Genomic DNA, 15303 nt, shown 5'->3' on the forward strand with positions numbered 1-15303 from the left:
AATGAGTAGTGATTCATCGACTGGAAAAAAGTCCTCCTAAGAAGAAAAATGTGAAATATGAACAGAAATTCGTAAATTCGTGGTTAAAAGGTGATAGGTTCAAATGCTGGTTAAAGAAAAGCACTAAATTTAAGACTTATTTCTTTTGTTCTGCGTGTAATTGCGACAGAAAATGTGGCATACACGAACTGCTACGACACAAAGATTCAACTAAACACGCGAAGAATAGTTGAAGTTACAAAAACAACAAAAACTGACATCAATGTTTACCTCAGCTTCCAACTCACAAGATACAAAATTTGCAGCTAAGGCGGGTGAAGTAAAAATAGCCTGCTTTATTGCTGAGCATAATCTGTCTTTTAACATAGCATCTCATTTGAATAAATTGATTTGCGCTGTATGTCCAGATTCGAAAATTGCCGAACAATTATCTATAAGCCGCACAAAAGCTAGAGCTATTATTGTTAATGTAACTGGGCAGACAGCTGAAGAAAATATAATAGAGATGTTACAGAACAATTGCTTTGCATTACTTGTTGACGAAAGCACAGATAAATCTACGATAAAAACATTTAGCGCTTTTCGCTAGAATAGTAAAATTAGATTTCAGCGTTGAAGATAGATTTCTGACTTTAATACCAATCGTAGATGGTACAGCAACAGCGTTGTATGGCAAAATAGTAGAATATTTTATTGAAAAAAATATTCCTTACAAATCAAACATGATAGGCTTTGTTTCTGATGGCGCTAACGTTATGTTTGGAGATAGACATTCATTGGTGACTTTGTTTAAAAATGACATACCTCACCTTTTTACTATGAAGTGCATTTGTCATTCTTTTAACCTATGCGCATCATACGCATGTGAGAAATTGCCAAGGGACGTGAAAGATTTCTGTAGAGACGTATATAATCATGTACAAAATTCACCAAAACGTATTGGAGATTTCAAAACATTTCAAGCATTCACAAATATTAAACCACACAAATTACTCCACCCTAACCAAACCAGATGGTTGTCGCTTATTGAGGTAGTAAATAGGCTTCTGGAGCAATTACCAGCTTTAAAATTGTATTTTCAAGATTACTTTTTGCGCAATCAATTCTCTCCAAGGCTCTCGAACCGACAACTGAGTTGTACCTGAAGTTTTTGAAATTTGCATTACCTATATTTACCGATCTCAATAAAGGAATGCAATCCGAGACTCCGAAATTATATTTACTATACGACCAAATACTGACCGCATACACAACGATCTTGGAATGCTTTGTACAAGCTGAATATTTGAATCTCACTGAACGAGAAAAAAATGAAGCACAAAATATTTTACACGCAAAAGAAACTAAAATATTAAACCCTGACTTCTCGAGTGAGCAGAAACATTTACCGATACAACATATGTATATACGTTGGTGGAATGGTGCCAAATTTGATCAGAAGAAAGATAGAATTAGGAGAACTAGAGGAAGAACAGCTGAATATTTTCTACTTAAAGTGTAAGGAGTTTTATATCGAGGCTGCAAAACAGATATTAAAAAGGTTTCCTTTTGACGACAAAGACCGTCAAGCATTAAAATGTCTGAAGATGCTAAATCCTAAAGCAATTCTGGATTCTGAAATAAAAAAGAAATTCCCTTCCATTGCAGATTTACATTATTTCTTCCCAAAGATTTGTCCAAATAATATAACGGAACTGGATAGAGAATAGCGAATGTTAAGAAATGTCGATTTTTCTTTCGATCAAAAAAAAACTCCCGATATTATCGACTTTTGGAAACATGTACAAGAATTAAGAAATGGAGACGAATCTCAAACATTCCCTACATTGTGTGAATTGGTAAAAAAGCTTTTGTGCCTACCACATAGCAGCGCCGCCGTGGAAAGGTTATTTTCTGCTATAAATATTATGAAAACCAAATTACGCAATAGAATATCGACTACAACTATTAAAGGAGTATTACACACTAAATCCGAAATAACTGATTGCTATTCATTCGAAGCCACAGAAAAGCACATGAAGAAATTCAACAAAAACATGTATGATTTTAAAAATAAAAATGAGTGTGAAAATATTGAAGATGAGGCAATTGAAAACTGAAACTGAAAAATAATTTTACTTTGATTTTTGTTCTAGTAACTAAGAAAATTGTTTATTATTTAATTATATGAACAAAATTATGAAATCTGCCTTTTTTCTTTACCTTGTTTTTTAGTTTATTGAGGTTGGCAACACTGTTATCAAGTATCAGTTGAAAATTGTCAGCGGATACGTCGATTTTAAATGACGAAATATCCCTGTTGTATTTGAAATTAAATTTACGGATGTCTGTATCTTCCGTTTTTAATTTCGACGAGATGTAACTTTTTATATCGTCGACTGTCGTATCTGCAACATGTCTCGAGATAAAAATTGCCTTTTTCCGTGGTATTACAACTAAGTTGTTATTAGCTGACTTGGAGGTATTTGGAAGCGGATCTTGCGAAGTTTTCCGCTTACCGTGTTCAGTAACAGTTTTCTCTGTGTCTGGAGCGGACGGAACCTTCTCTCCTTGAGGACAAGGGGATGCAAGGTTAATGAGGTCAATAGTGAGTGGAGGCAATCTCTTTAAGGAAGATACAGTGGTATCTTCATCAGACGGACGTTTACGTTTAGCTAAAGGTTTTGGATTCTCTTCCCACACATTTTGGCATTGAAATGATTGAAATATCGTTTCATAATGCCTAAATTTTTCAGTAAGGGTTTCAAGCTCTCGACCAATCTCCTTGAAACCATTGCACGCCTGATTAAAAACTTTAAACAATTCTATTTCTGTTGGTTTGCATTTTAAGCAAAACCAGCGCAAGCCCTTACCGCCGCGAATAGAATCCAATAACCTACCTGTCAGTCCAGCACATTTAAGATGGACAAGCCCATCACAAAGCAAGCAAGTTGCCAGATTGATTTGGCAAGCCCTTTATATACATTTTATCATTCTAACGGAGAATTTTACTATTAAATTTGAGGACGTGTAGGTAGCAAAATTTTTTGTGTTGGCCAAAGGGCTAGGTGTACATAGAAAATTATAAAATCCTTAGGTTATAAACTCAATCACTTCTTTCTTACCTGTGTGTAATACCAATACACTATGGTCTGAAATTCAAATTTTTTGGCATAAATCCAAAAATTATTTTTTCTTATTTCAAAAAAATAGGTACGCAGTATTAATTGAGACATTTCAGTGGTCTAAAATATACAAAAAATTATTTGGATATGGCAACTCTGTTCTAAATATGAGCTGTAAAACATGATGCTTCTGAAGCAACAACAAACTTGTAAACAGTTCAGTAAAATATTGTAAGAAAACAGCTGTTCGATAATAGTCAAAAAGAAAAAAAAAAGAAATAAATTTATAATGGAAGAATATAAGAAAGGTATCTATTTTTTAACTTAATGACAAAAAAATGTGGTTTTTTGTGTTATATCTGTATAGTGTGGAGTTTTGTTTGATAGCTTTTTTAACCGAAAATTTCGTATTAACCTGTGTTCTGTGGAGTGAAAGTTGTGTGTATTGTTCCAGATTTTTATGTTCGGTGGAAGTTTGGGGTATGTTCTTTAAAATCATGTATGTAACATTGACCCGTTTTTGCCCCATTTAAGTATATTTGTAATTTTCAGCAACCTTTAAATTCCAACACGAAGAAATGCTTGGAGTTTGGATAGAGGGCGATCGCAAAACTAATGTTATTTTGGATTGGGTTTTTAAAGAAATTTATACTATTGAGTTAAGTTTAAAGAAAAAAGATGAAATAAGAAAAAAATACAAAATTTATTAGCATATGTTAGCCAAAAATTTTCAAAATGTAATCGTATGGTTAATAGATTTAAAGGGAAATACCCCCAGTGGGTTTCCGCAACAACTATTATTGAAATTTCTGAAAATGATTTTGAAAAACCCTGTTCAAGTAAAGCAGGACGACCAAAGGTTAGCTACACAGATGCAAAAGATCGGCTTAAGAGGAAGCTGGCAAGTGATCTTTCTTGTGAAAGAAATGCAAGAAAAAATACAAGAAAAAATAATATGACTGATGTTTTCAATAGAGCAATGGATTCTTCAGACCCTGATTCCGATATATCGGAAGCAGACGTTGTGGAGAACGTTTTAGTTTTAGATACGGAATACTGTGATTTCGAATGATTTGCTTGGTACATATAACTTTTTATATTATATTCAAGTGAATTTAATAATTCTGTAACTTCTCTCTCATTTCAGATGTACAGTCAATGTTATTATAAAACTAATTGTTTCAGTAAAAACATATCGCTCATTTGCTGCAAGACTGGCATAAATCAAAAAACGTGATTTTTGAGTTAATGCTGCAGAATTGTTCGTTATATCATACTTCATGTTGAGTGAAAAATTCATATGAATACCTCTTATATGCTCCGTTTGAGAAGAGAATATATTTCCTGTTTTCCGTGTAAGGTTGGAGTCAGTTGAAAACTTTTAACGCGTTTTCTGGAAAATCGATTTTTTTGACTTATGCCGGTCTTGCAGCAAATGAGCGATATGTACAAATATTTGGATAATAAAATTATTTGACCACTTTTGCCTATCATATGCAAATTTTTCATTTTATGAAACCAAATTTTTACTATAGGTCCAAGGGAGGGAGAGTCCCTAGGAGTGGCCGATTTCAAATATTTTTGGTATCGTTGATGCGTATTATAAGAATAACATATTTACCAATTTTCGTGAAGATATCGCAATTTTTGGAGCTGAAATTCAAACATTTTTACTATAGGTCCAAGGGAGGTACCCCTGGAGAATGACCGATTTCATCCATTCTTAGAATTTTTCTTAACTAAGTCATATATAACCTGTATGCGAAATTTCAATGGCCTAGTACCACTCCTTCTAATTTATGCCAAAAAATTTGAATTTCAGACCATAGTGCAATATAGCAAAGGAGTGAGTAATCAGCTTCACCCGTACCGACATTAGGTAATAAACCTAAGTTTTTTTTATTAAGACTCCATCTTTCGTTTAACGACTTGAGCCCAATAATTTCCTAAAGGTCAACAAATTTTTGCAGCATTATGTTTTAAAAGTTTCAGAAACAGATTGACCGTTTTTATGGAAAAACTGAGCCTCTCGCTGTCATGCTGTTAGAAAAACGCATAACAGTAAATTCTGAGTGGTACATTTTTTAGCCAGTTGTCTTTCAAGTAATCAGGAAAACCAACCGTCAAAGACGGTTAAGTCTTCACCAGGACAATGCCAGATCGACTGAAACAACTTCATTTTTGAGCACTTAAAGCATCGGTTTGAAGAGTAGTCCACCGTAAAGTCTTAACTTCAGAATCAATCAGAAGGCTAAAAGTGCTTCGACAATTGGTTCTAACGCATGTAAACATTGTATGGATCTTAATGGAGAATAAAAAAAAAAAAAAAAGAAAAAACGTTAACTTCGGCTGCACCGAAGCTAATATACCCTTCACAGGTGTATTTCTTTTAGTAACTACGTTCAGTTCATATGGAAGCTATATGCTATAATAATCCGATCTGAACAATTTTTGCGGAGATCCGTGAAGATACCACGTCAAATGCGAAAATGTTCCACACAAGCCCTTGATTCCGATCGTTCGGTTTGTATGGCAGCTATATGCTATAGTGAGCCGATCTGAACAATTTCTTTCGATATTACATTATCGATATTGTTATATATCGTTAAATGAGGAAGTTTCGTAGGCAAACATATAATTCCGATCACTCAGTTTGTATGGCAGCTACATGATATAGTTAACCGATCTGAAAAATTTTTTCGGCGAAAACATTGTTGCTTCAGAAAATAATCTATACCAAATTTCGTGAATATATCTGGTCAAATGCAAGAGTTTTCCATATAAGAACTTTTTCCGATCGTTCAGTTTGTATGGCAGCTATATGCTATAGTAATCCGATCTGAACAATTTCTTCGGAGATTACATTGTTGCCTTAGAAAATAATCTATACCAAATTTCGTGAATATATCTTGTCAAATGTGAAAGTTTTCCATACAAGAACTTGATTCCGATCGTTCAGTTTGTATGGCAGCTATATGCTATAGTGGTCCGATATCGGCAGTTCCGACAAATAAGCAGCTTCTTGAAGAGAAAATGACATTTGCAAAATTTAAAAACGATATCACAAAAACTGGGAGACTAGTTCGTATATACATATACAGACAGACAAACGGACAGACGGTCATGGCTAAATCAACTCTGCTCAACATACTGATCATTTATATATACACTTTATAGGGTCTCCGACGCTTCCTTCTGGGTGTTACAAACTTCGTGACAAACTTAATATACCCTGTTCAGGATATAAAAATATAGCAGAACTGCTTTAATTTTAATTTAATCTGAAGTTATTAATTTATTACGCATAGTCTATTTAATATACCGTTACAGATGCTTTTAAATCTATAGTTAACCGAAACTGATTATTATGCTGTTACTAGCTATATAAAATCGAACGAAATATAAAGAAATTAACTTAAAATGTAATAAATATTATATATTAAGCTAGATGAGATCATAAACATATTCATCACACACCACTGGAATATAATTGAAGTCTTTAAGTTCGAGTAATTTGTTTAAGGGTATACATATGTATTATTGAAAAGAATTTCATCCTTGGGTTGTGGTTTGTTTAGATGTCTGTTGCCGAATGCATTCTATTATTCTATCCATACATGTGATATCCTGGGTATATATTTGGGCCTTGTTTCCATCGAACCGTGGAAGAGCTTTAAATAACGCCAAATCTTTCTCTATTGGGTTATTTACACTGCTGGTCATTAGGTTAGACGCTCGTTTACTTGCATTACAATTGTTTTAATATTTACTATTTTATTGATGATTGAAAAAAAGTAGATATGCTTAAAAATTGGGTAGTTAATGATACTTTAAATATAATATTCAAATGATTATATCAACTTAACAAAATTGTGTATTTTCAAACATTTATTAAAGCTACTTAAAAAAAGGTGCATTTTTCTTAGTCATTAGAATAGATGCACTTAGACTTTTAAATTTGTTTAGGAAAATTATTATTTCTTAACTTAAATTTCTAGTTCGTGTAATTACTTAATTTATTAGAAACAAAAAAATTTAATTTCAGTAAGGACTACTGCCTCCTTTCTTAGTAATAGCTTCATATAGGCGGTCCTTCATCGAATGATAAAGGCAATCTATGTAGGTCAAGAAAATTTCGCCAGGTCATAACATTAACGTCTTGATTCGAAATAAATGACTTTACTACTCGAAGGAGGTTATGAATAGGAGCATTGTCCTGTTCAAAAATCCAACAAATAGGTCCATAGAGATCACTTAATATTGGAAATACGGATTCCAACAATGTTTTGAAGCGATCGCCGTTCATCGTCCGATCGATAACAATCAAGTAAATTTCTCCATAAAACATGATGGCAGCTCACACCATGATTTCATCTTCTGGTCTATGGTGGACACATATATGTAGCTCATTTTTCCACAAATCGGTATAATATTATTGAAAGCAATAAGGGCCATCTAAATTAAAAAAAAGTCTACTTTTTCAAGTTCTAATAAGCTAAGTAAAGCAGTTTTTCTCATTTTTACCTTAAACTGTGGTTCGAAAACCATTTAATTGTTTATTTTCAATAGTTTCTCAATAAAAAATTATTTTAAATTTGTTTTCTTTTGGTGCCATTAGACTGCGTGACTGTGTTGTGTGACAAATACATACTATAAAAACAACATTTTAGCAGCCTAACTCTGTTTTGTTGCAATTTTCATGTAACCGCACCTTTCAGCAGAAATAAAATAAAAAAATGAGAACAATCAATTAGTGTCTTTTCAAATAGTCCCCGAGGTAGCTATCTTGGCACGATTCTGTGCTTGTTATTTATTAACGATGTTCAAATTAAAAGCCGAATTTTGTCAATTTCATCCCCTTCAAAGTAAGCCCCCCGCCTGCAGTACACTTATGCCAACGAATTTTTCAGTCATCTTAGCACTTGGAAAAATCCTCTGTCGCGATGACCATCAGAACTTTCTTCGATTCAGATTTTATATCCTCAATTAAGTCAAAACGGTGTCCTCGGAGTGGTCATGTGAATTTTCTGAACAGCCAGAAGTTACACGAAGGTAAATCAGGTGAATGCGGTGGTTCGGCACAATATACCGTATGAGATGGTGCATTATCGCACTTCTTTGTTCAATAAATTCAGACATAGTAAAAACGAATAATTCACTTTTAGAGCCTCAAATACTAATGAATATTTTGACGTGAACTTTAGAAGAGATATCACTAACAGCACTACCACTTACTTATAAATTAAAAATTCACCTTTCAATTTGATCACAGTATCCGCTGTAGAAGAATTGAATTCTAAATGATAAAATCATATACTTCAAATGATGAAAGGTGTCTGTTGCAAACAGATTTAAATAAAAAATTAAAATTAATTGGAGCAATAGAGATGAGTTGCCGTTTTAGTTTTTTTTTTTAGAAGAACCTGTAGACTGCTTATTTTCAATTATTACAAATAGTTATTAGATACACATATCTCTAAATACAATACGGGACAGATTTCAGAAATCTGGTGTCAAACGCAACAGCATTATATTCACACATCTTTCAGAAACACATACTGAAACAACATTACATTTGGCACAGGAAAACATAAAAAGCGATTGAAGAAATATTATACTTACAGTTGAGTCAACGTTTATATTGTTCAACCATTTGAGACGTGCTTAGTTAGAAAATTCGAAACAATTATTCAAATAAGTGTAAAGCACTCACAAAAAGGTACGGGTTTATTAGTGTTTCTCGGCTCATGGACTTGTTGTTTTTAAGTGCTTTACAGATAACCTGAATGCCATTAGAATGATAAAATTGTATATAAAGGGTTTTCTTAAGTCTGCTGAAATGTTCTACACCAAGAATAACCATTATTGGACACTTCAAAAAGACAAAGATCCGAAATATTATATAAAAACAGACTCTGTATTCAATGGAAGCAAGAAAACCATATGCTACTTTAGATTGGTGATCACAATAAAAAAAACGCCATTTCATTCCAATATACCTGGAGGTACCTTCCAGCGGAATATGTGGGAAATTTAACCACAAGTTACCATGAGAGATATCAGGCTATAACAGTCAACACGGGAGGTCGGTATTGAATAAACGTAAGCTATAACAAACCGTTTGTATTTTACACATATATAAGACTTTTCTCTAATAAACACTAACTAAATTTTGGAAAATGACGTTATTTTTTGAAAACACACTGAGAATCCATAGAAGAGAATAAATACATATTCACATATTTAAAAAAGCTTTATTCCTTTACGCACCGAATATTTAATTTATCACGGCATTTATGCATTTTCCAACGAGCGACTGTGTAAGCCCGAGTTTGTCCTTTCCGAGATGACGGTACGGTGATTTAGACTGTGTTCAAAAGCGACATTTAACCCTGGAAAGTCATGCCTCGTCGTTTCGACGACGCGAGTGTTTATTTTACCGTTATCGCACTGTTCCATTGTTTGTACAGTGCCTATTTTTTTTACAGCGTTAGTCGCTGTTGAGCTGTTCATGTTTGCAATTGGTTGGCTTCGTACGATCTGTGTAAGTATCTATTTTTTAAACAGGCGTAGTCGAAAAGACGAACGATGAACTTTGTGTGAGTTTTTCGTTCCGAAGTTATTTTTCTTGTTTATTTATCTGTTTGGTTTGTATAGTTGTAATACAAGATGAGTGGCAGCAAAATTTATATTGACGAAGAAATTGAAAAATTTCTTGCAATGAGCGACGACGAGAATGGATTAGACGATGAGTTAGGGCATGCAAGTTCTTCAGAAGAAAGAACTGACGATGAGTTAGACAACAGCGAACTAGAATCTGATGCAGAAATCGAAGAAAACGAAAGCTTAGGGGATGCAAGTTCTTCAGAAGAATCAACTGACCTAGATGAAGATAACATACCTTTACATTTATTGAGAGCCAAGTCAAATATAATTAATTTTAATAAATCTATTTTACGGGGCAAAAATAAACATAAGTGGTCAACAAAAAAGGGAAAATCTTATCGTTATGGTCTAAATGTAGTACATAAAGCTCGAGGACCAACACACCACTGCAAAAATATAACAGACCCACTGAAATGCTTCCAAATGTTCATTACACCAGAGATCGTGGAAGAAATTGTTCAATGGACAAACATTGAAATTGCTAATCGGCAGTCCATCTTACTTGCAACTGCAGATGAAGCTCAAAGAAAAGTAACTTGTTCAAATGAAATTTCTGCCTTAATTGGACTCTTGGTACTAACAGCAGTCAAGGAAGATCAGCACCTGTCTGCAGATGAATTGTTTGACAGATCTTATGGTAGAATAACATATATTTCGATAATGACAAAAGCAAGGTTCAAATTTCTTATGTCGTGTCTTCGATTCGACGATAAATCTGCACGCCTTCAAATAGTTGAAGACAAATTTGCCCCCATTAGAAAAATTTGGGAGATGTTCATTCAAAAGTGCCGGGAAAATTATACGCCTGGAGAATACCTTACGATTGACGAGCAACTACTGGCGTTCAGGGGAAAATGTAGCTTCCGGATGTACATTCCAAACAAGCCAGCAAAATATGGACTCAAAATGGTGATGATATGTGATAGCGGTACAAAGTACATGGTTGATGCTATGCCGTATTTGGGAAAAGGATCAAACAAAACAACCTTTCCACTTGGTGAGTACTACGTAAAAGAGTTGACTAAAACTGTACATGGTTCAAATAGAAACGTTACAATGGACAACTGGTTTAGTTCGATTCCTCTTGCTAAATCACTGTTATGCGAACCATATAAGCTAACAATGGTTGGAACTCTACGTTCTAATAAGCGAGAAATTCCGAGTGAAATGAAAAATGTAAAAGGTCGTAAGTGTAATACGTCAATGTTTTGCTATGATAATGAGCTGACGCTTCTATCATATAAGCCGAAGCCGAGTAAGGTAATATATTTATTATCATCCTGTAATGAGGAAGGAGCAGTAAACCCCAAATCAAATAAACCCTACATGATCGAATTTTACAACAAAATGAAAGGAGGCGTTGATACCTTTGACCAAATGTGTAGTGTCATGAGCTGTTCACGCAAAACCAACCGATGGCCAATGTGTCAATTTTTTGGTATATTGAATATGGCTTTTATTAACAGCTACGTTATTTATTCACACAACGCATTTCAAATAAATAAAAAACCTCTCAGTCGTTCTGCTTTTATGAAAAAATTACATTCTGCCCTTATTCAAAGTAATTTGACAAACAGACTTGAAGTACCAGCATTGTCTACGTCGTTGCGATCAAATATTGAAAGTTGTGTTTCTTTTGATGAAAATGCCACAGATACTAACCGCCAAAAAAATGTAACAAAAAAGAGAAAGATTTGCGCAATTTGTCCGCCTGCTAAGAGACGGATGACGAAATCATTTTGTGCAAAATGTAAAAAAAGTCTTTGTGGGGAGCATAAAATAGAACTTTGTGCCTCTTGTACAAAATGAGAACTTTCATTCCGTAAAGTATTTTATGTTTTCAGTTAATAGTATTATCTTTATGAAAAAATACCATTCAGTGAAAATATGTTACTAATTGTTTAGTTTTTTTAAGTTTCGTAGTTTGCATTTTGTACAAAAGCCGAATGAATCAGAGCTGTGAAAATTTTATTTATTTAATAAAAGATTTAAGAAAAACTGTTTGATATTGTTTTATTTAGAAGATATATAAACCAGGTAATGTGAATATATTGATTTTAGTAGGTTTTGATAGGTAGGATAATATATTAAGGACTTTGAGTAATGCCGTCGTCGAATCGACGAGGGATGACCTTTACGTTATAAAAACAGCGATGACCTTCTAGGGTTAAGATGAAAGCACTGGTTTAGGTATGTGAATACAGCGAACTGCTTATATTTGTATACAGAAAGTTTAAGTGAAGCACTATGTAGAATCTCGTAAGAGTACAAGCTTCTCATTGGCTTAGGTAGAAGCTGGAAATGTGTCAAAATTATCAAAAAAAGTGATGAATTTTTTCAGCTATAATCCGTTTGAACTTACAAGATTAAAATCACTTCCGGATGCAGAGAAAGCAGCAGCTCAAATTTGCTCGCTTTAAAGTTGTGGTACTTGTAAGAAGTTTTTAAACTCTTGCAACATGTTGCTACAGAGTATAATAATTTGGTTCACCTTACGGTTGTACGTATTATCCAAAACTTAGTGAGGTAAAAAAAACGAATGTAATAGATTTATAAGAATTGTATATACATAAATTATAAACGAGTATATGACATTTATTTCGTTTAAAATTCGAATTTTCTTAACCGTTAAGTTATTCAAGGCGCGTTCCACAGTAAACAGGACTATAAAACAAATGTTTTTTTCGGCAAAATCAATTTATTTTATTCAAAATAGTCTCCTTCTGCTGCAATACAGCGTTTTGCATGGTCCAAAAGCATGTCGAACGAGTGTTTCAGCATTGCGTTTTTCCGATCCAGCATTGCCACATCAGGTGAATACGAAGAGTGGTTAATGGTTAAAATGTGATTTTTGGTCAAATAATCGTCCTTCGTATGTTGAGCTATGAACAATTTTTGATCTTCAGTCAATTTGTGCGGAACAAACCGTGAAAACACCTTTCGTAAACCCAAATGTTCGGTCAAAATGCGATAAATCAATGTTTTGGAGATGTTCAATTCCATTTCCAAGAATTTCAATGATGATTTTGGTTTATTTTTGATGAATTCACCCACAGTTTCCTCACGACCTCTTTGAAAACGTTGAAACCACTCGTGCACTCTGCTACGGAATAGACAATCATCGTTTCATAAATTGAAATGTTTCGATGCAAGTTTTACCAATTTTAAAACAAAATTTAATGTTGGCTCTTAGTTCGAAGCTCATTTTAGCACCGATAACACAAACATACTGACACTTAAAACGCAATAATTTCACTTCTAATCAATGAAATGTCATGAAATTCTCACTGGACAATCGATAAAGTAGAATACATCTGCAACAGCAAAAGAAAATGTCCTTTGTCAAATTTAATAAGAGCAAATAATTAAACCAGACCGAAATATGAGATAATATAGTAGCAATAATACATATTATTTGTTGAGTATCATTTTGAAATTAAGGGACCAATTTTTATTAAAAGAAAAGCTTTGTATGAATTAAAATAAAGTTTGCTTGAAGAAGAAATTTGTTTATAAAAAAGTATATAAAAGTATTAACGTAATACAAAATATTTCATCATCATCATCAACATTGCTTGGAATTTATTTTTTATGTGCTATACTCCATGTCTTGTTCGAGCATTTCGACTGGTAACTGGCGAATGACACATGATGATGTTTGGCTCCAAGGCTTAAATAAATCCATTGATTAATGCGATATGTATGAAATGGCGCCATCGGGTTGAAACCAAATATCGCTGAGATCACGAGCTTCAATTTCAAGCATCAAATACTCGGTTATCATGACCTTTACGTTCTCGCCAACATAATTTTTTGAGAAATATGAACCTATGATTCCACCAGTTTACAACCACACCAAACCGTTATTTTTTTCCTGATAAAAGGACAGCACTTGAATTTTCGTCTCAAAAGCGGATACTTGCTGTTTACATATCCATTGAGTCAGAAATGGGCTTAAACGCTGAACAACATTTGGATCATAAAAGTCGTATCTTCTGCATCGTGGTTTAGTTGATGATGATGTTGTGAAAAGTATGCTCTGTAGTTGAAAAGTACCACTTCTTGAATCACCCGTTAGATATACGGCCGCATTAAACCCCTAATTAACTGCTTACAATTATTTTTACTCCACTGTATGTAAAACTGAACGCGATGCACTTTGCTGCGTGTAATTTCGGATTAAATTTTACCTTTTCGAGCTATCTTTTTATACTCTCGCAACAAAGTTGCTAAGAAGAGTATTATAGTTTTGTTCACATAACGGTCGTTTGTAAGTCCAAAAACTAAAAAAAGTCAGCAGTAACTTCAGTAAAAATTGAGATATCATGATGCGACTTGGTAAACGTTTTCCTTGGATCCATACGAAGGTTAAGTTCGATGTTGGGCAAAATCGGCCCACCGCCACGCCCACAAAATGGCGAAAACCGAAAACTTATAAAGTATCATAACTAAGCCGTAAAATAAAGACATTAAAGTACAAAGGATCGCATTAGAGAGGGGCATATTTGGACGTAACTTGTTTGGAAAAGTGGGCGTGGCCCCGCCCCCTACTAAGTCTTTTGTACATATCTCGGAAAGTACTAAAGATATGTCAACCAAACTCTATAGAGTTGTTTCCTTCCGACATTTCCATATACAGTTCAAAAATGGAAGAAATCGCATAATAACCACGCCCACCTCCCATACAAAGGTTATATTGAAAATTACTGAAAGTGCGTTAACCGGATAACAAAAAACGTCAGAAACAATAAATTTTACGGAAGAAATGGCGGAAGTAAGCTGCACCCAGGCTTTTTTTTAAATTGAAAATTGGCGTGGCGTCGCCCACTTATGGACCATAAACCATATCTCAGGAACTACTAATCTAATTAATTTTACAGCAAAATAAAAAAATATGTAAATGACGTATGTATAATGAAATCTCGATTATCACTTTATCATGAGAGAGTATAAAATGTTCGGTGACACCCGAACTTAGCCCTTCCTTACTTGTTATATTTAATCTACTTTTTACCTTTTTGTTTCAATGATGATTCTTTTAATCTAACATTATGGCTTACAGTTTCCAGTGCGAAAATGTAATATAATTAAGCCTTTACGAGTACTTTATTAAGTAATTCCAATGCAAAAGGCACATTTTTGCGCAACTCATTGCGCGCATATACTCGTACTCTTAATTTCTTCCTCGCTGTATATTATATACCTTATTTTCATAATCTTCAACTAAAGCTGTATTACCGTCGTATTATTATCAAGTAATAACTATTTCAGCATATCTGAGTAAAGTCGCTAGCTGCATACAAGCAGAGTATGTATAAATAAACATATTCAAATAATGAGAGGACACGGTCTTCTTCTCCTCCTAACTTAATGCCACCTAAACGAGCAGATTAATTTCAATGCCATGAGTAAAGACGTTCAGCAACAATTTCTTATAATAAAGCGTCTACAGTGACATTGCTTATCTTTCCACATGCACCTTCAGGGCGTGTTAAATACTCATTTGAATACATTTTTGTACACATTTCAAATT

At 33.8% G+C, this 15303-nt stretch overlaps 1 protein-coding gene and 1 pseudogene across 1 annotated transcript; both read left to right on the forward strand.

Moving 5' to 3' along the window:
• The first annotated feature begins 262 nt into the window (after positions 1-262).
• Positions 263-1145, forward strand: LOC125777522 (uncharacterized; annotated as a pseudogene).
• An 8455-nt stretch (positions 1146-9600) lies between these two features.
• LOC125780342 (piggyBac transposable element-derived protein 4-like) lies at positions 9601-11871 on the forward strand. The gene is made up of 2 exons (XM_049462555.1): positions 9601-9648; positions 9762-11871. Exon 2 carries the CDS (start codon positions 9774-9776, stop codon positions 11577-11579), a length of 1806 nt encoding a protein of 601 aa, XP_049318512.1. The 5' UTR covers positions 9601-9648; positions 9762-9773; the 3' UTR covers positions 11580-11871.
• Positions 11872-15303: the final 3432 nt, after the last annotated feature.

This window comes from Bactrocera dorsalis, chromosome 1 (assembly GCF_023373825.1).
Source record: "Bactrocera dorsalis isolate Fly_Bdor chromosome 1, ASM2337382v1, whole genome shotgun sequence".
Taxonomy (NCBI): Eukaryota; Metazoa; Arthropoda; class Insecta; order Diptera; family Tephritidae; genus Bactrocera; species Bactrocera dorsalis.